At 47.3% G+C, this 27,180-nt stretch overlaps 2 protein-coding genes across 2 annotated transcripts in view; both read right to left on the bottom strand.

The window, feature by feature from the left end:
* Positions 1 to 18,368, bottom strand: part of SRMS (src-related kinase lacking C-terminal regulatory tyrosine and N-terminal myristylation sites) — a 51,737-nt gene extending 33,369 nt beyond the window's left edge. The window contains exon 1 of the mRNA XM_053243390.1: positions 16,964 to 18,368. Coding sequence (XP_053099365.1) covers positions 16,964 to 17,319 — 356 coding nt within the window. The 5' untranslated portion in view covers positions 17,320 to 18,368. The remainder of the gene's footprint in view (positions 1 to 16,963) is intronic.
* LOC128322324 (peroxidasin homolog) overlaps positions 1 to 27,180 on the bottom strand; it is a 165,787-nt gene that overhangs the window by 9,495 nt on the left and 129,112 nt on the right. The gene's annotated exons all lie outside the window — the stretch shown is intronic.

The raw sequence follows: 27,180 nt of genomic DNA, 5'->3' as shown, positions 1-27,180 counted from the left end.
GTCCTGGAGGAGAATCTTCAACAATGACTGCAGTGCCCAGTCAAGCCAATATAGGGAGACGCATTCCATCAGGTGTGTCCAGGTCCTAAGCCTTGTCAGGCCGTTGCTGTGTGGTTTGCTTACCTGCTTTCACACAAATGCTTCGGCTGCTTTAAACTCCCATTGTGCGGGCTCACAAGACCCCACTGCAAGTAAGTAAGAGAGAATCGGAGGTTCCACAGGGATGCACACTCCTGAGTCCTGATGCAAGCTGCAAGTTCGGCTTATTTTGCAGTGCCTGTGCTTGCCACGTTGGGTGGAGAAAGTCAGATTCCTGCGGCCACCTAATATTCACCCAACATTCCCAAGCAGCCCACATCAGATGTTGACCTGGATGTCAGACAAATATTGAGCAGTGGTGGCAGCAGGGGCGTAGCAAGTGGGCCCAGAGACAAGATTTTAAAATGGGCCCCCACCCCTCACTGAAGCTTAGTTCATGAAGTAAAGAAATCTTAAATGAGGCTGAATAGTGGTAATAAAAAGCATAGTAAGATTTTTTTATATATCTCCTATGTGCCACAATAGAACATCATCCTAAATTATTTTTTTAAAGGTTTTGTAAATTGTGGACGATGCCAGTCATTTAATGGTACTAGAGAAAGACTTGCTCTTCTGGTAGCTCCAGGTCTTAACACTCACATCACTTTTGGAGGATGAAGGAAGCCCGGGTGGGTGCGCGGCTGGGGGAGTCAGTCATGTGACTTGCCTCTGGGGGCACCCCTAAGGCAGTGGGCCCCCAGACAACTGTCTCCCTTTGCCCTATTATAGTTATGCCCCTCTGTGGCAGGCCTGCCTGACAGCCCGGAAGTGACCAGAAGTATCAGCTCACACGGGGAGTGGGAGGAGGCAATGGTAAACCCCTCCTGTATTCTACCAAAGAAAACCAGAGGGCTCTGTGGGCGCCAAGAGTCGAAATCAACTTGACAGCTCACTTTACCTTTACCTTACTTACTTGCAGTGGGTTATGTGACCCCACCCACTGCTTAAAGCCATTCTTCCTCAAAATCAAGTTTGTAATGGGAATGCCTTGCCTACCTTGTCCAGAATGCTCATTTGCATTACAGATGCCAGAATGCTCATTTGCATTACAAATGCCTACCCACCCTTTCCTGTTCCGCATGATTCACAATCCGACTCAGACATTAACATCATTGCCTAGAAAGAGGCTTTTAAGCCTCATTGAGTGAGACTAAAGCAGTGACTGCTTTGATTGGGCTGGTGATATATACATGAATTCTGTACTGGCCACAATGCTCATTTGTATTACAAATGCCTTTCTTACAGCATATTCACATGCTATGTTGCACACAGGTACAGCAGAGCACTTCCTATCTGTCTCCTGCATTTCAGGGGGCCTGTACCCAGGTTCATTTTCAAAATGAACACTGCCAGCAGGGAAGTAACTTGTCTAGGGAGCAAGAGGTTGCTGGTTCGAATCCCCGCTGGTATGTTTCCCAGACTATGGGAAACACCTATGTCGGGCAGCAATGATGTAGGAAGACGCTGAAAGGCATCATCTCATACTGCGCAGGAGAAGGCAATGGTAAACCCCTCCTGTATTCTACCAAAGAAAACCAACGGGGCTCTGTGGGCGCCAGGAGTAGACTCGACAACTTTATTTTAATTACAGTCATTCACACAAAAACACAAACATAGGAACATAGGGAGCTGCCATATACCGAGTCAGACCATTGGTCTATCTAGCTCAGTATTGTCTACCCAGACTGGCAGCGGCTTCCCCAAGGTTGCAGGCAGGAATCTCTCTTAGCCCTATCTTGAAGAAGCCAGGGACTAAACCAGGGACCTTCTGCGTGCGGTAGATGCTCTCTACCCCTGGGCTACAATCCCATCCCCTAAGGGGAATATCGTATAGGACATGCTTGCTACCACAAGACCAGCGCTCCTCTCCCAAACATCCCCATTTGACCATGAATCTTACTGGGTGACTCTGGGCCAGTCACTTATTTCTCAGCAGGGGCGTTGCTAGGGGAGAAGGGGCCCATGTTCGCCCCTTTTTCCAGTGGCCCCTTAGAGTGAGGGATATAATCAAGAAAATAGGGAGGGAGGGGTGGAGTTTGGGGGCCCGGGTTCTTTGAACCCATCCACTCAGTTATAGCTACACCCCATTTCTCAGCCTAACCTACTTCACAGGGTTGTTATGAGGATCAAACACAACCATGTACATCACTCTGGGCTCCTTGGAGGAAGAGCAGAATATAAATGCAGTATGTACCTTAAGTGGCGCAGCGGGGAAATGCTTGACTAACAAGCAGAAGGTTGCCGGTTCGAATCCCCGCTGGTATTCTATCAGGCAGTAGAGATATAGGAAGATGCTGAAAGGCAACATCTCATACTCACAGGAGGAGGCAATGGTAGACCCTCAGAGAGGAGACTGGTCTGGTGGTAGCAAGCGTGACTTGTCCCCTTAGCTAAGCAGGGTCTGCCCTGGTTGCATATGAATGGGAGACTAGAAGTGTGAGCACTGCAAGATCTTCCCCTCAGGGGATGGAGCCGCTCTGGGAAGAGCAGAAGGTTCCAAGTTCCCTCCCTGGCAGCATCACCAAGATAGGGATGAGAGAGATTCCTGTCTGCAACCTTGGAGAAGCTGCTGCCAGTCTGTGAAGACAATACTGAGCTAAGTCCAGCATCCTGTTTTGCACAATGGCCCACCAGATGCTGCTGGAAGCCACAGGCAGGAATTGATGGCATGTCCTCTCTCCTGCTGTTACTCCCTTGTAACTGTTACTCAGAGGCATCCTGCCTTTGATGCTGGAGCTGGCCCATAACCCTCCGACTAGTAGCTGTTGATAGACCACTGTCCTCCATGAAGTTATCCAACCCTCTCTTAAAGCCATCCAGGTCGTTGGCTATCACCACATCTTGTGGCAGAGAATTCCACAAGTTGATTATGCGTTGTTGAAAAAGTACTTGTGTTTGTTGGTCCTAGATTTCCCGGCAATCAATTTCATGGGATGACCCCTGGTTCTGATGTTATGTGAGAAGGAGAAGAATTTCTCTCTATCCACTTTCTCCACACCATGCATGACCAATGGTCTGACTCAGTATATGGCAGCTTCCTATGTTCCTATGTAACAGGGCTCTGTGGGTGATAGGAGTTGAAATCGACTTGACGGCACACTTTACTTTAAATATATAAATAAATCTGAATGCTGGCACAATATAATCTCTGAATAAAGCTTATATTTCATGTGGTCCAGGTATCTCACTTTATCTATGTCAGTGGAAACCCCCTGGGAGAAAGGTGGTTTGCTATGATGGATAACATGATTCTCCTGACCCATGTGGAAACTGCTTAGGACAAACAACATACCATGGCAGGTGGCAGAGGTGCAATAAATGGTTGAGTTATCACGAGAACATAGGAAGCTGCCATATCAGAGCCAGACCACCGGTCCATCTAGCTCAGTATTGTCTACACAGACTGGCAGCAACCTCTCCAAGATTACAGGCAGGAGTCTCTCTCAATCCGATCTCAGAGATGCCAGGGAGGGAACTTGGAACCTTCTGCATGCAAGTATGTAGGTGCTCTAGGGAATGTTTCAAAATGAAAGATGGGGAATGCCCACTGAAAAGCCCTGGTTCATTCTTAATGACCATGGAATGCGTTGAATTTCCAAATGGGGGTCATTCAGAAGCTCCATGCATCCCTATGGCCCTTAAAAAGGAGGGACATAAGAAGCTGCCATATACCGAGTCAGACTCTTGGTACATCTAGCTCAGTATTGTCTACACAGACTGGCAGAGGCTTCTCCAAGGTTGCAGGCAGGAGTCTCTCTCAGCCCTATCTAGAGATGCCAGGGACTGAACCAGGGACCTTTTGTGTGCGTTCAGGGCCGGCTCTGGGGGATCTGGTGCCCCGATACTACATTCTGTTGAGCACCCCCCGCCTTATAGTAAAAAATAAAAATTCAAAATAATTACAATTAGTGTGTATTCAAAATTTAATACACAAAGATTTTACTTAATTATGTACATAACATTGTATATAATATAATTATAGCAATAGCAATAGCACTTACATTTATATACCGCTCTATAGCCGGAGCTCTCTAAGTGGTTTACAATGATTTAGCATATTGCCCCCAACATTCTGGGTACTCATTTTACCGACCTCGGAAGGATGGAAGGCTGAGTCAGCCTTGAGCCCCTGGTCAGGATCGAACTTTCTGGTTACAGGGCGGCAGTTTTACCACTGCGCCACCAGGGGCTCTTTTATGTTCATAAAAATGTACATAATATGTATATAATATAATTATAATTATATTACTCCTATACTTAAAGAGCTGTTTGGCTACCAATACGCTTCTGGGCAAAATAAAAGGTGCTGGTTATAACCTATAAAGCCCTACACAACTTAGGCCCTGGGTATTTAAGATGATGGAGCAGTCTTGGCTTGAGTGAAGAGAATGGAGCAGTCTTGGCTTGAATGAGAGAGAGAGAGAGAGAGAGAGAGAGAGAGAGAGAGAGAGAGAGAGAGAGAGAATGGAGCAGTCTTGGCGAGAAAAAGAGAGAGAGTCAGTTCCCCATTGTTCTGGAGGTCCCTGTCCACATCCTGCCAGAGGCAGCTTCCCCCGCCCCCAATAGTGCTTTCTTTCCCCACCGGGCTCCCTCCCGCTCTGCCATTTTCGCCCCCCCTTCGCTAGGCTCCCTTATGAGGCCGCCGACCGCTTCCTTCTCCTCCTCCCTCTTCCATCATCACTGCGTCTGGGGCCATGTTCTTCTCGCCACCTCCCGCCAATTCGAGCTGAGGGGATGGCTGCGGGGGTGCGTGTGTGTCCTTCTACCCCCACCCCCCCGGTGGCAGAAGATATCAGAGCAATGTTGTGGCCTGCTGCTTGGCCCAGCATTGCTTCCCAACTGCGAGGCGTGCCTGTTCAGTTAAGAGACTTAACTGCACAGGTGCGCCTCACAGTTGGGAAGCAACGCCCCGACTCATTGGCTCAATGCCCTCCTGCAGACTGAGCCCTGATGCGGTGCATCATCTGCTTACTGGTAAGAGCCGACCCTGCGTGCGTTAAATGCTCTCTACCCCTGGGCTACAGCGCCATCCCCTAAGGAGAATATTGTACAGCAGACCGCTCACATATAGTCACCCATCCAACTGTAAATCAAGATGAACCTGCTTAGCAAAGAAGACCAGTCATGCTTGTTACTGCAAAACTGGCTCTTGATTCCTCAAAACAGAAGCTGGTTTGTCTGCTGTTGCTCTTACATACTTGAGGATGGAGTTGTCACTTTTGTGGCAGAACACCTGCTTTGTCTATAGAAGGTCCAGGTTCAATCCCTGGCAGCATAAGAACATAAGAACAGCCCTGCTGGATCAGGCCCAAGGCCCATCTAGTCCAGCATCCTGTTTCACACAGTGGCCCACCAGATGCCTCTGGAAGCCTGCAGGCAGCAGTTGAGGGCATGCCCTCCCTCCTGCTGTTACTCCCCTGCAACTGGTACTCAGAGGCATCCTGCCTTCGAGGCTAGAGGTGGCCTATAGCCCTCCGACTAGTAGCCGTTGATAGACCTCTCCTCCATGAAGTTATCCAAAACCCTCTTAAAGCCATCCAGGTCGTTGGCTGTCACCACATCATGTGACAGAGAATTCCACAAGCTGATTATGCGTTGTGTGAAAAAATACTTCTGTTTGTTGGTCCTAAATTTCCCAGCAATCAATTTCATGGGAAATTCATCTCCAGGTAGGGCTTAGGAACACTGTATGAAATCTTGGAAAGCCACTGCCAGTCAGTGTAGACAATAATGAATGAGATGGACCAATGGTCTGACTCAGTATAAAGCAGCTCCCTATGTTTCTCAACAGAAACCCTTGGGAAGAATTCAGATCTTCACTCTCAAGGGTGTGAATTTCTTCATAGATCATATCCAAGCGCTCCCGGCCGGCTTCCCCTCTTGGGGTCACATTTCATGCTCTGGCTCAATCATGCATTCCCTAATCCATAATAACCCAGCTGCTTAAGATGTTTTGCTTGTTTTGGATGCTCTGAAGGCATTCCATTCATAGCACTGCAGCCAAATCCTTTGTGCAGCTTTGCCCATGGCATGGCTTAATCCACGAATGCTCATCGGGAGATTGAGGCAAAGAAACGCTCAACCACCTACTTTTCTCGGGGCAACAGAAATACATGCTCAGGCCTCTCCGCAGTCTCTAGGTTGGGGGTGGTGTTGTTGACGCATCTCCTTTGTGGTGCACCTGAACATGATTTGCCTTGTCAGGAAACAGGCAGGAATGTGCATTAGGAGTGTCTGTAAACACAAGAGTAACTAAGGCTGTTTGCAATCTCTGAGCCTGGGTTTGGGTGATCCTTGTTGGGGGAAATGCTGAGGCCTCCAGCACAAAGGGCTTGAATTTCCCTTCCTGGTATAGTTGTTAATTCTCTCCATAATTATTGAAAGCTCATTGAATGAAAAAAGCTAATTCCATGCTAGGAATCATTAGGAAGGGGACTGAAAATAAAAATGCTAATATTATAATGCTCTTATAAAAATCTATGGTGTGGTCACATCTGGAGTACTGCATACAGCTTTGGTCACCATATCTTAAGAAGGATATTGTAGAACTGGAAAAGGTGTAGAAGAGGGCAACCAAGATGACTGGGGGCCTGGAGCACCTTTCTTCTGAGGCAAGGCTACAACATCTGGGGTTCTTTACTTTGGAAAAGAGGCAACTAAGGGGAGACAATTATGCATGGAGTAGAGAGAGTGGACAGAGAGAAAATCCCCTCCCTCTCACACAGCACTAGAACCAGGAATCACCCCATGAAACAGAAGGTTGGGAAATTTAGGAACAACAAGAGGAAGTACTTTTTCACGCAGCATATAATTAATCTATGGAATTCTTTGCCATGGGATGTGGTGATGGTCACCAGCTTAGATGGCTTTAAAAGGGGCTTAGACAGATTCATGGTGGACAGGTCTATCAATGGCTATTAGTCCGGTGGCTGTGGGCCACCTCCAGCCTCAGAGGCAGGATGCCTCTCAATACCAGCTGCAGGGGAGCAACAGCAGGAGAGAGGGCATGCACATACCTCTTGCCTGTAGGCTCCCCAGAGGCCTATGGTTGGCCACTGTGTGAAACAGGATGTTGGACCAGGGCGCTTTCCAGACTAGACCCTGCAATGGGGTCACAACACATCTCTGAAGTGTGCTTCTGCACTTCCTGTGTCATGACACTGCAGTCCTGACAAAAGCACCAGAGTGCCATTCATATGTCGGTTGCCTTGTTTCGAATTTAATCACTGCGATTTAGTGCTACGACGTTGTTTATCCAGTGTAAAAAAGGTGTTGTTTTTTCAGGTTGTTAGTTTTCGCGAGAAAGCTTCCCCTTCGGGTTTTATGTTTTGAAAGTGATTTGCCTGAATGGAGCATTTTTCCGCTTTTGAGCAGTTGGTCTGGAATGTGCCCAGATGGGCCTTGTGCCTGATCCAGCAGGGCTGTTCTTATGTTCTTGTTGTCCCCTTGACCAGCATTTGTTAAACTGAGTGCTAGTTGCCACCCTCCTGGGAGTCAGGGTGGCATGCAGACTCAGAGGGATGAGACAAGCAATTTAGCATGTCTTTTTGCTAATAGGCCTATAAGTCACAGACTGGAGCTCCCCCAAAGTGTGGGTTGGATTTGTATCCTTTGGTCCACCTTGGTTGGCATTTGAATGGGAGATTACATGTGAGCACTGTAAGATATTCCCCTTAGAGTTTGAGGCCGCTCTGGGAAGAGCATCTGCTTACTTGTATGCAGAAGGTTCCCAGTTCCCTCCCTGGCATCTCAAGATAGGGCTGGGAGAGACTCCTGCCTGCAACCTTGGAGAAGCTGCTGCCAGTCTGTGTAGACATAAGAACACAAGAACAGCCTTGCTGGATCATGCACAAGGCCCATACAGTCTAGCATCCTGTTTCACACAGTGGCTCACCAGATGCCTCTGGGGAGCCCACAGGCAAGAGGTATGTGCATGCCCTCTCTCTTGCTGTTGCTCCTCTGCAGCTGGTATTTAGAGGCCTCTTGCCTCTGAGGCGGGAGGTGGCCTATAGCCACTAGGCTGGTAGCCATTGATAGACCTGTCCTCTATGAATTTATCTAAACCCTTCTTAAAGCCATCCAAGCTAGTGGCCATCACCACACCCTGTGGCAGAAAATTCCATAGATTAATGATGTGCTATGTGAAAAAGTATTTCCATTTGTTGGTCCTAAATTTCCTGGCCTTCAGTTTCATGGGGTGATCCCTGGTTCTAGTGTTGTGAGAAAGGGAGAAAAATTTCTCTCTGTCTACCCTCTCCACTCCATGCATAACTGTATACACTTCAATCATGTCTCCCCTTAGTCACCTTTTTATATACCTATATCATGTTTCCTCATAGTTGCCTCTTTTCGAAACTAAAGACTCTCAGACAGGGCCGGCTCTGGGGGATCTGGTGCCCCGATGCAACATTCTGTTGAGCGCCCCCCCCAACTTATAGTAAAAAATAAAAATTCAAAATAATTACAATTAGTGTGTATTCAAAATTTAATACACAAAGATTTTACTTAATTATGTACATAACATTGCATATAATATAATTATGTACATAATATGTATATAATATAATTATAATTATATTACTCCTATACTTAAAGAGCTATTTGGCTACCAATACGCTTCTGGGCAAAATACAAGGTGCTGGTTATAACCTATAAAGCCCTACACAGCTTAGGCCCTGGGTATTTAAGATAATGGAGCAGTCTTGGCTTGAGTGAAGAGAATGGAGCAGTCTTGGCTTGAATGAGAGAGAGAAAGAGAGAGAGAATGGAGCAGTCTTGGCGAGAAAAAGAGAGAGAGTCAGTTCCCCATTGTTCTGGATGTCCCTGTCCACATTCTGCCAGAGGCAGCTTCCTCCGCCACCGACAGCGCTTTCTCTCTCCACCGGGTTCCCTCCCTCCCTGCCATTTTCGCCCACCCTTCGCCAAGCTCCCTTATGAGGCCGCCGGCCGCTTCCTTCTCCTCCTCCCTCTTCCATCATCACTGCATCTGGGGCCATTTTCTTCTCGCCGCCTCCCGCCAATTCGAGCCTCCGCATGGCTGAGGGGATGGCTGCGGGAGTGCATGTGTGTCCTTCTACCCCCCCCCCCCCGGTGGCAGAAGATATCAGAGCAATGTCATGGCCTGCTGCTTGGCCCGGCATTGCTTCCCAACTGCGAGGCGTGCCTGTGCAGTTAAGAGACTTAACTGCACAGGTGCACCTCGCAGTTGGGAAGCGACACCTCAACTAATTGGCTCAATGCCCTCCTGCAGACTGTGCCCCGATGCGGTGCATCATCTGCTTACTGGTAAGAGCCAGCCATGCTCTCAGATGCTGTAGCCTTGGCTCATAAGGAAGGTGCTCCAGACCCCTGATCCTCTTGGTTGCCCTCTTCTGCACCTCTTGCAGTTCTACAATATCCTTTTCAAGATACGGTGACCAAAGCTATACTCAGTACTCCAGATGTGGCCGCACCACAGATTTGTATAAGGGCATTATAATATTAACATTTTTATTTGCAATCCACTTCCTAATGATCCTAGCATGGAATTTGCCTTTGTCACAGATTTTGCGCACTGAGTCGACCCTTTCAACGGACTGTCCACTACGACCCCAAGATCTCTCTCCTGATCAGGCACTGACAGCTCCAAGACCATATTGAGTTGTCAACCCTATTTCCCACTCTCCCCGCCCCCAGTGACTCTTTGTCGTAGGAGGGAAAATCAGACGTAGTGTGTCTTTTTCACAAGGCGAGGTGAGGCGGTCACATCAGGTAGCAGATTTGGGGGGCACCAGAAGGGTGGCCAGATGCCCTCTGTTGCTTCCATCAAAGCAGCTCTTTGGACCAACCTGATCCTTACAGGCCTCGAAAGGGATCTCCCTCTTCACACTCCTTGCAAAGCTTTCCAGAAGCGGGAGGAGAGAAAAGGGGGTTGCGGGCAACCTCCCCCCCTCCTGCCTTCTGAGCCACATTTAAAGCTTGCAAGGGTTAGTTTGGACATGGGGCTGGACCCCACCAGCGACATCAGGCAAGGCATCACCTTGGAGCCTCCCCTCAGATGCCACAATACCGTGGCCCACCCCAGTCCCACTTCTCTCTGAAGGACAAGAGCAAGGAATTGCTGTGTATACTTCATTCCCAGGCTGCCTCTGAAAAGGGATTGCTCAGGACGCAGCCCATTCCTTGGTCATCCCATCCTGCCCCTCCCATCAAGAACTCCCCCTTCCTGAGCACGAGTCCTTCATTCCTATGACTGTGAAGCCCTTACTGCTGGGACATGGTTGCTGGACACTCAGGGCTAAACTATATGTCATGTTGCTGATCAATGGACTTAACAAGGAAATGGACTGGAAACCAATTTTTTTTTTTTTTTAAATGGTGCTTGGGTATGTTTATGTGTGAACTGACTTGGGAGTGTGACTTCTGGGGCGGGTTTTTAAAAAGATATGTTCCCCCTTGCATCTGTTGGGGCTGAAAAATCACACACACACTCCCAGGGGAGCCACCATTGGGCGAACGGGTTCAAAGAACACGGGCCGCCACCAATTGGGGCCATGAGCACGGCCCCAGACACGCCCCCGCATCTGACATCAGACACGGGGGGACGTTATTTTGGTCCCAGTCGGGGCTGTGCAGCCCCATTTGTTGCCGAAACCGGCCTGCGCTGCATCGGCAGCATGGCCTTAAAGGCAGGGAGAGCCGCTCCTGGTCTCGCTGCCAACGCAGAGGGGCTGATCGATCTCCCTTCCAAATGGGGCCATGTGGCCACCTTTGGGAGGGAGATTGGCCTGCACTGTGCCCAATGCAGCGTGGGCTGATTCCCTTTCAGACAGGGCACACGGCCCCATTTTGGAGGGAGACCACGCCCCCGCAGAGGCGTAACTAGGGAAAACGGCGCCTGGGGCAAGCACTGAAATGGCGCCCCCCCACCATACTACATTATACTTAGGTTTTTCCTCACAAGCGCCCGCCGCCGCCGCCAAGCCAGGCCACTGACTGGCCGCCAGGCGCCAGCAAAGCAATGGGGGGGCGCAGGCGGCACGGAAGGGACCGCTCGTGGGGAAGGGGGCACCGACGCGCTCCCTTGACTGCTGCAGCGCTGCTGCACTGAGCAGGAAACATTTGTATTAACAAAAAATTTAATTTTTTTTTAAAAAAAATTGGTCATGGCGGCGCCCCCCACGTGACCAGAAAAGATGGCGCCCGGGGCACGTGCCCCCCCTGCCCCCTATAGTTACGCCTCTGCGCCCCCGTGTGGCTAGCTGTCCCCCTGTGTCTGAAATCAGACGCGTGGGGTGGGGTTAGGGGGCCGCGGCGGCCTTGCTCTTGTCCTCTTGCTCTTGTCCACCACCAGCCTCCCTACGGCCCTGCACACACACCGCCCTGCAGCAGCTATTTGCCCCAGAAGTGGAAATGCAATGAGCTTCACCTAAAGAGCAGCTGTTAAAAGTACAGATGTTGATTCGAACACCTTATCCTCAGTCCCACAGGTATCCCATTCACGTGCCATAGTCAACACTTGTACAACAAGGGTACCATATACACAGGTACAGATCTTTACACAGGTACAGCCATTCACATGTTACGCCAAATGCAGGTACAGAAGCACACTTCCTATGTTTACCATGCATTTGAAGGGCCTAGATCCAGGTTCACTTTTTAAACGAACACATGTACAGTCACTCACACAAGCATGTGTACAAGTGTGCAGACATCTGAACACCCATACAGAGTAATGTCTGAATTGTGCTTTTATTTAAGTCATTTCATAGGTGCTTCTGCGGGAGAAGTTTTAAGTGGACCAAAACTGTTGCACTGATGGAATGACCGAGATATTTTTCCTGACATCTGAAGAAATTCCCTGCTTAGCTGGGCGAGGACAAAGGCACCTTTTAAAGTGGTGATTCTCTTATCTTTAGCAGGGGGAGAGCAACTGGCCCTATCCATCCCCAGCACAGCATCCCTCCAGTGGTTGCTGCTGGTGACTTCTTTGTGTTTCTTTTTAGACTGGGAATCTTTTGGGGACAGGAAACCGACTTATTCCTTGGCTATGCAAACTGCTTTGCAAACCCTTTTTTGTTGTTAAGAGGTATATAAATAGCGACTGACGTGGTGTGCAGCGTCCTGGAGCCACAGTGCGGCACTCTGGGGCTGCTGTGGAAAGTAGCCCTGATGCTGTTAAGGATGGGCAGCTTAAGAAGCAGCCCTACTGCAGTTTCCTGTATTTGTGGCAATCTGCCCCATTTGTGGCAATGGGACGCCTGCAGAAAAGCTGCTTCTGCTGCTGCCCGAGTGTTGAGGCTGCCTTCTGACTCCATAGCTGCTCCAGGGTGCAGTGTTACAGCTCTGTAACACTACACACCCCATCAGCCATTTCTAGTAAATATTCACAGGCCATAGGGCCGCAATCTCTGCATGCTAATTTGGTTGGTAGCAAGACCCCCTACTTCTCCCACCCCTTACTGGCTGAGGCGGGTGGTGCTTTCCTGCGATGTAACAATTCCAGTCCCTAAGGTTGCCAGTGTTTTATCTGGCCTGTGCTCCTGTGCCTTGAACAGCAACTCTGTCTGAGGACATGAGCAAGTGATTTCCATGCTGGAGTTTCGCTGGCTTGTTCCTGCCTGTCAAGACGCTGTTGAAAGGCAGAGAAGCAGGCCAGACTGTTTTGTTCTGATCAGCTGGCAACCCTGCGGCAGCCAGATGGGTGCAGCCAACCCTCTGGGTCTTTCCCACCTGATTGGCACCACATGGGACTTATTCAGACGGTACTAACTTCCCCCACCCCACACTGAACTGGCCCATACAATTAAGACTGAGGAACGCTGAAAGCAGGCCCCTCCCGGCATCTTTCCTGGACATTCTGATGTCCTCCTGGTATGTTATGGTAGCAAGCATGTATTGTTCGCTTTACTAAGCAGGGTCCACTCTGGTTTGCATTTGAATGGGAGACTACATGTGAGCACTGTAAGACATTCCCCTCAGGAGATGGGGCCACTCTAGGAAGAGCACCTGCCTGCTTGCAGGCAGAAGGTTCCACGTTCCCTCCCTGGCAGCATCTCTAAGATAGGGCTGAGAGAGATTCCTGCCTGCCACTTTGGGGAAGCCGCTGCCAGTCTGTGTAGACAATACTGAGCTAGATGGACCAAGGGTCTGACTCAGTATATGGCAGCTTCCTATGTTTCTAAGTTCCTAATAGAAGAAGGGCAGGTGTCAAGCAGGCCTCTGCTACCCTCCAATGCATGCAAGCTGGGAGCAGAAGTCAGGCTAGGCCAGGTAATGGCTCAAGTGAAAGCTGGAATTCTGCACCACTTCTTGGCTGGGGTTGGGGAGCAAAGTCACACTTCAGCTAGGGCACCAGAAACTCTAGTGGGCAAAGTGGATAATATCAGACTAGATGGGCAGATGGTTTGATTCAGTATATAGAAGCATCCTATGCTCATATTGCCAGTGCAACTCATGCACAGGCTTAGCACTTAAGCCGCCGATGTCTCACTGTGAAAAACACCACACCAACCTGCCCATGCAGAAGTCAGTTCCTCATCTAGCAGGTTTGGGAAGTCCCACAATAGTCACACATGGAACTGGTCCCATAACTTCCATGCGTCCCCCTGGCCATTGAAACTGACATGTCCCAACCACATCACTCACAGCTCACTGACCTTGTGGCTGTGGGTGGGTTTTTATTTCATGTTGAATTCTGGTTGTTTAGCACATCTTTGTTGCTTATGCATATAATTACTCCCTCTTCCCCTACTATAACCTTTAATTAGGAAGATGGCAGAAACTTGCATATCAAAATCAGGTGAAGTTATGAGATCTGAAATTAATTTGGTGAGGGAAACGCTCACACCATAAATTCTCAAAATGTCTGTGGGAATGTTATCATCCAAATGTTTATGTTTTATCTTGGCCTATGGATATCTGGGTCTCCAGTTCCACATTCTGTATTTTTTGGTTCAGAATGTGGATATAAGATTTTATAGTCTAATTACTTTGTTCTATTAGTTATTATTTTGATGGTCTGCTTTAGCTTCTGGCAAGTGCACGAGTGCTTATGAACAACCGGACAATTTTTAGTGCTAAAATCTGGGCCCAAACATTAGATTGTGCAACTTCTTGCTTTTTGGTATGCTATGCAATCAATTCACACTAGAGCTGAAATGAATTGAGCAGGGAGGAGAAGAGATGATTAACCTCAAATTTTTTTTTACATTAAATTCATTTCTCAAAACCTTTATTTTAGACACTGTCAGTTCATCAGATTTAGAGCACTATCTGGAGAAACTGTGTCACGAATTAAGCAAAATCCAGACATTATGCTGTACGAGTGTACAGAAGTCTCTACACACATAAATATGTTTGTGTGAATGACTGTACCTGTGTTCATTTTAAAAGTGAACCTGGATACAGGCACTTGAAATGCATGGTACAGATAGGAAGTGTACTTCTGTGACTGTGTTCAGCATAACGTGAATGGCTGTCACTGTACCTGTGTACAGATCTGTACCTGTGTACACTCTACACTCATTAGAACATAAGAACAGCCCTGCTGGATCAGGCCCAAGGAAGCCCATCCAGTCCAGCATCATGTTTCACACAGTGGCCCACCAGATGCCTCTGGGGAGCCCCCAGGCAAGAGGTATGTGCATGCCCTCTCTCCTGCTGTTGCTCCCCTGCAACTGGTATTGAGCCACACCACGGCTACTCACGATTAAAACCGGGTTTGCAGAGCACTCGCTCAGCAAACCTGGTATAAGGGCAGGGGTACTTAGGCAGGTTACCCACCTAGGCAGGGGCGTAACTACTATTAGGCAAGGGGAGGCGGCTGCCTGGGGGGCCCCACACCTCGAGGGGCCCCCCAGAGACAAGTCACATGTGAAGTGTGTGTGTGTGTATCAGCGAGGGGCCCATTTTAAAATGTTGTCTCTGGGCCCACTCCAGCTTTGTTATGCCCCTGCGCCTAGGAACCACTGGGCTAGCAGATGAGCCCGGTGGCTCACATGATGGGGCAAAATCGGGCAAGCCTCCGCTAGCCGGATTTTGCCCCATCGTGTGAATAGCCTCCAGCTCTCCTCCCACACCTTCCCGAAGAGCTTCACTTTGTTCCCTCCCTCGGTGTTTAAAAAAACAACCCCAGTTAAAAACATCTTTAAAAAGAAGCTTTTTAATGTTTTATCTACTGCTTATATCAGCCGGTAGGTTCTCAGGTTTTAGCTTTCTGTTAATAACTTTTAATTTAAAACTTTTCAAAAAAAAAAAGTAATTTTAAATGTGGTTTCAGCCTGGTCTTTTAAGTTGTTTAACTTTATTAATCTTTTACTTTACATTGTATTTGCTTTGTGGATGTTGTGAGCCTCCCCAAGCAGTAGTGTACTGGAGGGGCGGGACATAAATATTTATTTTCAATAAATAAATACATACACACAACACACTGGCTGTCTAAGGAGGCAAGCTATTACTATGATCCATATATTGCTTCTCAAATTCCCCCGCCCTCAAAGTGGCTTACATAGAAAAAGAAAAATAAGAAAATGGTTCCCTATCCCCAAACCAAACCAAACACTCAGAATGTGACCTGGGCCACCACACCCTCTGATCTAACCATTTCCCTCCAATTCTAGGTATGCGGCTTTGTTTACTCGGTGATAAGGGAAATAAATGCACGCTGCATGGACTCAAAGGCACTTTGCTCTTAATTATTACTTTCTGTGTGCCAGGGCTCAGCCACTGGCACTAAAAGGAACTCCAGGGCGTTTTCCAGATTACACACTGCAACGTACCCACATCGTACTCGAGCTCAGAGGTTCTGGGGATGAACCCTGCCACATGCCATATAATAAGCACCCTGATACGAATCCTAAATGGAGTGGGTGGGCTCCACCCCTAGGCACACTGAGAAGAGTTCTTGTTTGCCTCTATCAGATGTTGGAGGGCATGATGGAAATGGAGGTATGACAAAACTGGAAATTGCAACATGTTTTCTCTGTATCCAGGTTCCCAAATTTGGGTCCCCAGATGTTGTTGGATTACAACTCCCATCATCTGTGGCTGGGGATGATGAGAGTTTTAGTCCAACACATCTGGGGACCCAAGATTGAGAATTCCTGCTCTAGCTGATAATTCCTACAGCACGCTCCAGTTTTGAAAAAAGTACTTGATGATGTTTCTTTATCCTCGCAACTGGCTAGGTTGAGAGACAGAAATAATTTAAACCCAGTCTTTCGGAAACATAGCCCTATAACTTATTTTCAGTGCATGGTCTCAGCCCTTGAATGCACGAAGTATATTTATATGAATAATGTTCCACAAACATGTCTGTCTGCTTGTCCATCTTTTCCCTTCTGAGTTCCTGTAGGACAACCAAGGAAAGTAAGATACTCTGTTTGGGGAACCTGAGACTGTTTACCTGGGAGACAATCCTAATAGTTTCCCCTATAAACTGCTTAGGGGAATAACATTGCTTTTCTCTGATGTATGTAGGTATAGGTGCCTTTATGCCATCAGCAGCCAGGCCCCCCTCCCCTAGCTATGCCCCTGGAATCAGTCAATCAACAACAAGGAAGGATGTGCTTCCCCACCTCCATGGGCTGCTGACCACTTGGGCACCTTGATGCCCCCCCCCCATGTCTTTAAAAATCTGATAGGCATATTGCTAATTGTCTCAGTAATGCTGCCAGAGCCATTTGCTGTTTTCACCTGTGAATGCTAATAAAATAAAATGGTATACAAGGTTCTCCGAAGCCTTTTGCAAAGTTGTGCAAGTCCTCAAAAGTAGCTTTCCTGTCCTGTGTGCTTTCTCTCCCAGAAAATTTCCCACCTGACCCACCGCAACCATGTTTTACAGTTCCAGACACATGTTAAGAACTTCAGTGATGATGACCAGCAACCCACAGAGTCAGATACTTACGACTGCTGGACAGGAGGTTCCTGATTGATCTTGCTGATATAATTGGCAGGGATGTAGCCCACGACTGGTTCTCCAGAAATCCGTCTTGCTAAGACATAGCCCCCCTCTTCTTTGAGAACGCAGAGCTTATCCCCTCTGTTGACACTCAGTTCATCGGCACTCTTGGCTGTGTAGTCGTATAACACGCCATAAAGAGAGAAATTGGGCTCTGCAGGGTCCGGCTCCAGGGTGGGATGTAAAGATCCTGGGACTGGCTCCCAGAAATCCAGTGATTGGTTATCTGGACTGCCGCTGGGCAAAAATTTGTTCCAGAAAGTGTTAAGGAAAGCCAGGTGCTTCCTGATGAATTGGTCCATCCCTTGACGAGAATTTCTCAAACAGAACGTGGCTTTGCTCTTCCAAGGAGTTTCTCAAAGAAAGGGAAAAAAGCAGCAAGCATTGCTTTCATGGTCACACGCTTCATCTATTCTGTGAATACACAATGCCTCTGTCACCCCCAGAAAACCAAACAAAAACACTGTGAGATGCTGTCTCAGTGCCGGGATATCTGAGTGTGCTTGGCAACTGGGAACTCCCAAGTTCCAAAAGTGAGACTTGATAATCAGGTGTAACGAGTTTGCTGCACGGTGCTGAAGTCATCTGTCCGGGCCTGCCAAGACTTCCGTCTAGGCGGCCAGAGCTGAAGCTTGCTTATTACCAGAGATGCTCACACTCTGAGCTACTCCCAAATTAGCCTTTATTTCCATATTATTGCCACAGTGCATGGTAATTTGTGTCTCTTTGTCACGGGCCAGTTGCATTGCATACAACACACTTATAAGGCATGTATTAGAAGCAGAATTTGGAACAAACTGTAGGATTCTACTAAAGCAAAAAATGTTTCCAAAACTGGGGGTCGGGACATTTGGGAATTCGCTATCATTTACATACACCTTGGCGGCCCACTTCTTCCGGGAGAGTAGAGGCCTCAAATAGGATCTTGAAGACACCCCTGAGGAAGATATGTCAAGAACTATCGCTAAAATGGCCAGACGCCTTGCCTCTGACCCTTTTTCGCATGCACATCACACCGCGGGGGCGTAGTGGGCTCTCACCATTTGAAGCTCTGTATGGGAGAGTGTGTTCTCTAAATCCTCTATCTGCTGATGTATCTGACTTACATGTCAGGGGAGAAGAATTGCTGAAACAACATGTAGTTGGCATTGCGGCTGCCTTGTCTTCTCTTTCTTCTCATTTACAGGCAACGCAACGGCCGCCACTAGAGGGACCACAACACCCTTTCCAGCCAGGCGATCAGGTGTACCTTGAGAAATGGCAGAAGCCTAACCTCAAGCCACGGTGGACGGGCCCGTTTACAGTGCTCCTAGTGACCCAAACTGCAGTTCGTCTCTCTGGATCAAAGACTTGGACCCATCACACCCGAGTGAGATTCGTGCCTACCTCAGCGAAGGAACCAGAAGACAACAACAACAACTGGGCAGTGACCAAGCGTGGAGACCTGAGACTCACTTTACGCAAACAGCCACCACCAAAACCCCCACCAGAGCCTCTTTCCCTTGAAGATACTCTGGCAGTGTGGGAAGCAATGGATGAAGGACACTTTTAATTTTCCCAAACATTTTTCTTGCAAAGAACAATATTTCCCCCCCCCTCTTCTTTTAATTTTTCCTGTACAAAGGGAGGATGTATATCTTTTGGTGTTTGTCATGTTATTTCTTGTGTACATGGTCAATTCAACACCCACACGCTCCACTTTTACAGACTTTAGCTGACATTGCCAACTTAAATGACTGCTGGCTATGCAGTCACATGGCAAGCACAGAAGGGGATATTTTAAATGTAGTGGCCATTCCAGTCACACTTGGCTGGTGGATTACTTATCCACAAACCACAGAACAGCCCCAATATTTTTCAAATTACACTACATATTGGTCTTGGGGAAAACACAGAGAAACAATTCACTTCCAGGGAAGAAGCATTAGTTATAATCGCTATGGATACACTAAAAGGGAAACTCTCAACAGAAATGCCCTTGGTATCCCGGATATTAAGCTTTCAAGCCACGACCTGCATCCTATCTGCATTGAAAATAGAAATGGTACAGGGAAGGTTTTGGGAGTGAATCCCTACCACAGCTGTACACACATAGTGTCCTTTAACAGCACGGACGGAACATGGTTCTCTCAACACAGAGAGAACGAACTAGAACGTTTTCATATTCCTTTTGATTTAGGAATACCTACTTCTCTTAGAGAATTTCTTTTTCTTAACTTCACAGACTCAGAGTGGATCACTGTTTCAAAAGCCCTGAACCTTTATAATTCTTCCATATATCTTACAAAAGGTCTTGGCCTTTGTCAACAGGCAAACCAAACTGATCATGTTTGTGAAGGCTCTAGTTTTAACACACACACGCCTTGGTTTGACATCTGGGTGACTATTGCATGTGCTTATCCAGAGAAAGTGTCAAAAACATGGAAGCATTTGTTTAGCAATGCAGGTAAAGACATTGTGGATTTGTGTAGCCATTATGCCAATTTACCTCGTTCAGGAAACAACTTAATTGTTGCCTTACCAGCAGCAGGCCTTTATTGGGTCTGTGGGAACAGAGCCTATCGGGCATTACCCCCAGGATGGACAGGCAGATGTGCACCAGCCCATTTAGCACCTACCATTTATGTGAAACCTTCACTTAATGCATCACAAGTTCTTAATCTTGGAAGCTTGTTACACAGAACACGAAGACAAGCCAAAATCAATTATGTTCCAAATCCTTTAGCTACACGAAACACAAGGTTCCATCAATGGACAAGAACCATACTATCTAGGTTAGGAGTAAATCAACTAGAAAAAGCTATAATTAATATTTCCAGACAAATCGAACTCTCATTTAACCAGACTCTGTTAGCCTTAACTGATATGGGCACAGAGATAAATTCATTAGGAGAAGTAGTCATGCAGAATCGTAGAGCTTTAGATATTCTCACAGCTCAAGAGGGAGGAGCTTGCACAGTCCTAGGTGAGGTTTGTTGTTTTTATGTCAATGAGACTGGATCCATCGCTGCTCATGTTCAAAATCTTAAAGATCAACTTCAAATATGGCATAACATGGGCAAGGAAAACCCTGTGGATATATGGGCATGGCTCACTTCTTGGTTACCCAATTGGGGATTGTGGGCACAGAAGATAATCATAATTATAGTATGTATTTGTCTTTTATTGATAATCACATGTTGCTGCTTGCAATGCATTCCAACCTTAATCCACTTGTTTATGAAAGCTTTTAGACCCCACCACAGTTTGGGACCTAAATACACATCCGTACCCTTACAAGCATTAATGAGGGCGTCCTGAAGCATCCTGAAGATTCAGGATGATCCAATTGTTTCAGGGGGGAATTGATGTGTTTTAGTAAGCCAAAGCTACTCCATTGCTTAGTGAACCAAAGAAATTCCTTTTTGCTTAGGAAACTAAAAGCTCTAACTTAGAGAAACCTCAGCAAAGCCCAAGGACACAAACTCTGCAACATTGCTTTAACAATAGCTGCCACTACTCTTATCTCTCTAGCTGGCATAGTAGCAATTGTAATGCTAATCAAGCCAGGTTCCCATGAGAAACGCTTGAAATGCTAACGCTGAAGAAAGAGAGGATCTAACCATATTAGGGAAATCACCTGATGGACGATAGTCAAGTCATGCATGCGTACTTGAGAGGGGTTAGGTCACAGTTGCTATGTGCATTAGGGTCAAGAGCCTTTTTGCATTCATGTTGTTGTTTGTATAAAAGAACATCTCTAGCTGTAACTCATTGTATTCAATGTGAAGCGTGAGCTGCATTGGGTACCTTGCTATCGCGAAGCAATAAAAGCCTCTGATTGATTTCCTTGAGTCTGTTTGATTGGCTAAAAGCGGACCCAAGTCGAGCCGGGTATTCACATCAGTTCCACCTGCTCTCTTTTTCAATAGCATGACTCTATGCAACAGTGCACAGGCTTTAAATGTGCAAACACACCAATTCACAATTGGGTAGCATCATGGGTTCTGCAGTCTTTAGTAGGCTATAAAATCTGAGCTGTACCAGGACTATGCTGGAAGCATGCACAAAACTATATTATCCCACTTCCAAATGCTCCTGTAGTTGCATGCTTTGGTCCTAGTCAGAGTCTACTGTTTCAGTCTACTGGAGTTTCAGTCTACTGGAGTTTCAGTCTACTGGAGACTGCATAGCCAAGATGAGTGAGTTCATGTGTGTGAGGGCATACAGAACCTGTGCAAGTGGTACTATGCAGTCCATATGTGTGCTTTGGTTACATTTCCAAATATTCCATCACTCTATCATCTCCGCTTTCCATGTGCAGGCTGATTTTGACATGGGGAGACTTTTAAACAAGTGATTCTCTATTTGCATTTGGAGGTGGAGCAGCCTTTTGCAAGCTAGGGTAACAGTAACTGAACTGCACCCAGAGAGTTGGCATTGGCTCTTGGGTGTTTTGTTTTGTTTTGACATTAATACTTTGGGATAAATCTGGCCGATTTGTAAATGCACCCCCTCCATTCTGGAGGAGACTGTATTGAAGGGCTTTAAAAGCCCTGTGAGAGAAACTTCCTGGAGGCTGAAGCCGCCAGCATACATCTCAGTTAGCACACTGGCTGCTCCAGACAGACCCAGTTTAGTTAGGGGGTAGTTAATGCGGCTTCTCGACTGGAAAACCCAGTGTATACCAAGAACTGCCTCCACATTGGTAGTCAACAGTCTGACTCAGTATTAAGCAGCTTCCTATGTCCCCAAACTGCTCTTTTATATTAATTCTCAAAACAGCTGCTACAGGTCTAGATGAACAGCTTAATGTGTCATACCAGCTTATGAACAGCTTAGCCCTAGAATTCTCAGTGTATAGATGACATATTAATGGAAGAAACATGCATGCACCATTACTAGGGATGCCGCAGACTGAAATTAGCAGGATGAAAATGCAGTCTAAACAGAAGGGATTTTTTCAAAACTGCTTTTTTTAAACTGTGGAACAATGGAATAGTCTGCCTTGTACAGTAATGGGCTCTTCTTTGCTCAGAGTTTTAAAACTGTCAGGAATGCTGTACCAGTTTCCTGCTCTGAGCAGGGGTTGGACAAGAACTGCGGGTTGCTTACCTGACCTAGAATCCTTCTGGTGGTCATCTGTCCAGTCACACAGATGGGCTTCACGCCTGTGAGAAGAAACCTCTAAAAAAAAATCGCAAGATCTTTTTTTTTGGTGGCTCTCTGATAGACTCCTCCCAATTACATCTAGATCCACACCCTCCTCCTCAGTTCTAGAGTCTCAGTTTCAAAAGCTCTGCAGTGAGGCAGGATGGGAGGGTGCGTGACAGGACAGATGACCACCAGAAGAACTCTAGTTACAGGTAAGCAGCCTGCAGTTCTTCTAAGTGGTCTCTGTCCATCACACAGATGGGAGCATCACAAGCTCCAGGACTTTGGAGGAGGGAAGCAGAGCCCAGAGAGCAGGAAAAGACCATAATCCATTAGCAGCTGACATACAAAGAAGCAGGCAGGGATTAACGGTCACATAAACACTTTTTATTGAAGATGCACACAACAAGAGAGGCATAAGTGCATGAATCACTGAGACAAAGCTTGCAAAACTGATCTTCCAAAGGACGCATCATTACGGTCCCGAACGTCCAGAGCATAATGCCTTATAAAGGATGAAGGCGAAGACCACGTTGCAGCTTGGCCAATGGAGTCCAATGACAGTCCTCTGTCAAAGGCCGTGGAAGTAGTCACAGCTCTAGTGTAATGAGCTCTCAGCGGAGCAGGAGGCTCCAAACTAGCCACTCAGTTTGATAGCCTGAGCAATCCATGCTGATATGGATTGGGATGATGCCCTCTGGCCCTTACGCGGTGCCCCATAGGTTACAAACAAGGCGGTGGCCGACCTAAAAGGTGCCATGCGCTGGACATAAAAGGCTAACACCTGTCTGACATCTGGGGTGTGCCACTTGTGCTCTGGTTCTGAAGAAGGGTTAGGGAAGAAAACCGGCAATGAAATGGCTTGCGACCTATGAAAGGTCGAAACCACCTTATTTATTTATTTGCTTGATTGATTGATGTCTATACTGCCCTTCCAAAAATGGCTCAGGGTGGCAGGGCCTCGACTTCTCCCTGGAGGATGGCGCTCACAGGCATGATCCTCCTGCCCAAATCTAGTGGCCGTTCCATGAATTTTATAGCATAGCCTTGACGACTGATGGTAGAACCCCGGCATGCAATATGATATGTTCCCAGTGTTCCAGGTAAAGCCTTAAATGCGGTCCGACCCAGGGGTAGTCACAATCTCTTTTGGAAGGTAGAGGACTTGGACTTTTGTTGACTGGGCTTGGTGGTTGAGAACTGACGCTTTTTGTACTGTGAATTGAACTGAGAGTACCGGGACTCATGAAAAGGCTGGTCATAGTTCTGAGGCCTACGAAAAGGCTTATTGAATCTGGAACTCGATGAAGACGGAGAGAAGCTCATGGACTTAGCCGTCTTCCTCATCTTTTGCACCCACTCCGTTGTCTCATCCGTCTGCGTCCCGAACAGGGCCATGCCATCAAAAGGCAGATCTTCAATACGCATCCGTGCTTCCGGGTTCAAGCCTGAAGAGTGGAGCCACACATGTCTTTGGAGAGAAATAGACCCTATCAACAATCGAGCAGCACAATCTGTGGAGTGACGAGAGGTGTGCAGGAGTTGCTTACTCAACTGCACCCTTCCCGCTGCAAGGAAAGGATGGCTTCCTGCTGCGAGGATGGAAGAGTCTCCAGGTGTTCCGATAGCCTTTCCCACAACAGATGGTTGTATCTTGACATACACGCCTGATAATTTGCTATTTGATTTGCAGGGTAGAATTGGAGTATGATGGTGACTTATCTCTCCGTGCCATGACCTCGGGGGAGTAGTCCATTTCCCTGGAGTCACCTGATTGCCAGGGGTCTTTGTCAGAATCATAATAATGCAGCCCCATTCAGTCCTGAAAGGCTGACCTGCCTTCGGAAGGCATACAGTCTTGAAGCAATGACTGGGGCCAGAGTGAATGTGCCTGAAGTGAAGGGCTGGTCTGTCCTCCTACAGAACTCTGAACCGAGGAGTTTAGGGACGCCGAGCTCAGTCCTGATGGAGCCCTAGGTGGTGTCTGCATGCTCTGCGTTGCAAATGCACAGTGCTTCAGCTTTGCCGTTGCCTTGGACGGCTTTGCGGGCAGCTCTGTCTGCTTCGGCTGCACAAGAAGAGACTGCGCATGCGCAGGAGCAGGCAGAGCCGATCCCTCTGACATCTGGTCCTCGGCTGGCAAAAGTTTTTTCTTTTTCGGCTTCAGAGCTGAAGTATCCGTCCCCTTGTTCTTCTTTCTTCTATGTGGCTTGTGCGGCTGAGAGGGCAGGCTGGGATCAGTCGACAGAGGATGTTGTCTGACTCCAGAGCCCACAGGAAGCAAGGCCGACGATGTGCCGGGCAGCCCCAGAGCCTGCTGTGCTTGAGGCAACGCAATCGCAGAGGGAGTCACAGAAGGGAGTCCCAGGCCCTCCTGGCAGTGGGGTGACTGCCTCAGAACATCCATTCTCCGCCATGGAGGTTGGAATAGGCGCATTGACAGACTGCTCCATAGAGGCTGGGTCTGACAGGGCATGCTCCCACAAGTAAAGGTGGAGCCTAGAGGCTCTATTACGGCACGCTTGCTTAGGAAAAACTGAAGCAATGAGCACAAGGTGAAGTTAAATGGGATGGGATTCTCCCAGGCAAAATAGGCAAAGGCTGTGGCTGTCAGATGTGGGGAAAGATGACCGGCACTGGGAGGAACATTTGAAGGTTACCTTGCCGGCCATACACCAGAGGGAGAGAGAAGGGTTCCCCTCATGAGGGAGGAGTAAAGAGTCAGAAAAACTATATGCGAAACAAAAGACAGAAGTATAAAGGCAAGCCCAGAGATAATAGCAGAAACAGCAAATAACTTATGTATTTTTCCTGACAGAAAAGCTTGTAAGGATTCCCCCAAGAGTTCGGCGGATGAAAAAGAACTGAGGAGGAGAAGGGTGAGGAGTATGTGACCTAGGTATAACGGGGAGGAGCCTCTCTACCTATCGGAGAGCCAGGAAAAAAGACGAGTCTGTGAGTTTTTCCGGAGGTTTCTTCATGCAGGTGTGAAGCCCATCTGTGTGATGGTCAGAGACCACTTAGAAGAACAGGAGTTCTCAGTGTTAGATCCCCAGATGTTGTTGGACTACATCTCCCATCATCCTCTGCCACAATGGCCAAAGGCAACATCTGGGGATCCAGCTTAGGGACCTCTGAACTAGAATATCCCTTCTGAAATTCTATTATATACCTTCTAACACAGTCCTACCTCCACCAAGAGATGTGGTGGTGCTCCACTATGTACTGGCCATTTGTGGTTGACAGTTTGCAGTCCTGTACACACAACGTAGAGAGTAAACCCTATTGAACTTCCTGCAATTTCCTTCTGAGTAAACATGTTCACAGTTGACCCTTGAGGGCTCATCTCCTATGGTTTCAACCATTCACAGGTAGACCAATTTAAAGCTAATTGGTAGCTTTTCGATTGCAGTTTCTACCCTTTTAATTGCTTTCTATTCAGCAGGGCAACAGCACTATCAATGAATCCATTCTTGGGTTGAGCTATGCAGACAGTGGAATGAGGTGATAGAATTCGAAGGGGCTAGATTGGGATGTACCACTTTGAACTGTGGGTGAGGGAAATCACACTTGAATGCTCTTCTCCATTTAACATACCCAATGCAAACAGAAAATCAGCATAACAGGCAAAGAGCCTGGGCTAGATTTTCTGGTTTTCTATTTGCAAGGAGCTTTATTTATTTAATTGGGGAACATCCAAAAATAGCATTCTGAATTTGTAGTCCAAAGTGGTACAGTCCATTCTATCATCTCATGCTGAATGTGTAGACCAGTAACCCATGGGTGGTGGGGAGCTTTATGTAATGATTTCCATTTTTTCCTTTGTTCTTTCCATTTTCTTTATTGTGAAAAACTTTTATTTTGCAATTAAAAACCAAGAACAAAAAGAGAGAGAGAAGACATGCATAATTAAAGCCTCCCTCCCCATGGAACCAGAATGGACTAATAAAGCAGCAATTTAAAAGTTGTTTGTCAGGAATGAGCACTGGAGCAAGGAGGAAGCTACTAATCAAAGTCACCGTGGGCCTGAAAAACTTCAATGGCCCTGAACTTGCTTGTTAAATTTAAAAAAAAAAAAAAAATTGTCACAGATCATGTCTGAAAAAAGACAGGAGAATAAGATGGGCAGGGTGGGATGCAGCAATTGGACAATGATATTATCTGGATCAGGGATTCTCAGCGTTGGGTCTCCAGATGTTATTGGACTCCAACTCCCATAATCCCCAACCAAAGACCACTGGGGCTGGGGATTATGGGAGCTGAAGTCTAATACCATCTGGGGACCCAATATTGAGAATCCCTGATCTGGATTATCTGTTAAAAAGTAAATAGGGGTAGGGTTTCCAGCCTAAACTGCACATGTGGAAGCAATTGAGAATTCCAGATGGATCATCGGGCAACACGGTCTCCAATGGGCAAAATGTACACGCAGGTGCATAGCTACAATTGAACAAGGGTGGCGGGTAATGGCCCCAGGCCCCTAGAGAGGAGGGCCCACCTCTCTGAAAGGGGGGGGGCACGGGAGCGGCAAGAGGTTTATCTCCATTTTTTGTCCTGGGGTCCACACCAACCTTGCTACACTCTTGTGTCCACCTTGTCCAACAGTAGAACCGAGGGTTGCTAGCTGACATAAGCCCCATTTGGACGTCATGCTGTACAAGTGTCCAGATACTTGTACATGTGTCTGTGTGAACGACTGTACCTGCATTCATTTTAAAAGTGTACAGGCCCCCTGGAATGCAGGGCACAGATAGGAAGTAGACTGCAGTACCTGTGTTCAGTGTAACGTGTGAATGACTCTACCTATATACAGATCTGTATCTGTGTACACTGTACACTCGTTGTACAAGTGTTGAACATAAAATGTAAATGTGCTTATATTGCAGTCTCTGCCTCCCATTTTTGTCCAGCCTTTCAGTTTCCACGCCCTATTTTGCAGTAAAGATTCCAGATGAGCAAAAAAACAAAACAAAACCCCAAACCCTGCAGTTTGCAGATGCTTATAACTCTTGGATCATAGGAGAAGTCAC

The sequence above is a fragment of the Hemicordylus capensis genome, chromosome 4 (genome assembly GCF_027244095.1).
Source record: "Hemicordylus capensis ecotype Gifberg chromosome 4, rHemCap1.1.pri, whole genome shotgun sequence".
Taxonomy (NCBI): Eukaryota; Metazoa; Chordata; class Lepidosauria; order Squamata; family Cordylidae; genus Hemicordylus; species Hemicordylus capensis.
The sequence above is the reverse complement of the archived record's forward strand: the minus strand, read 5'-3'. Positions and strand labels throughout refer to the sequence as shown.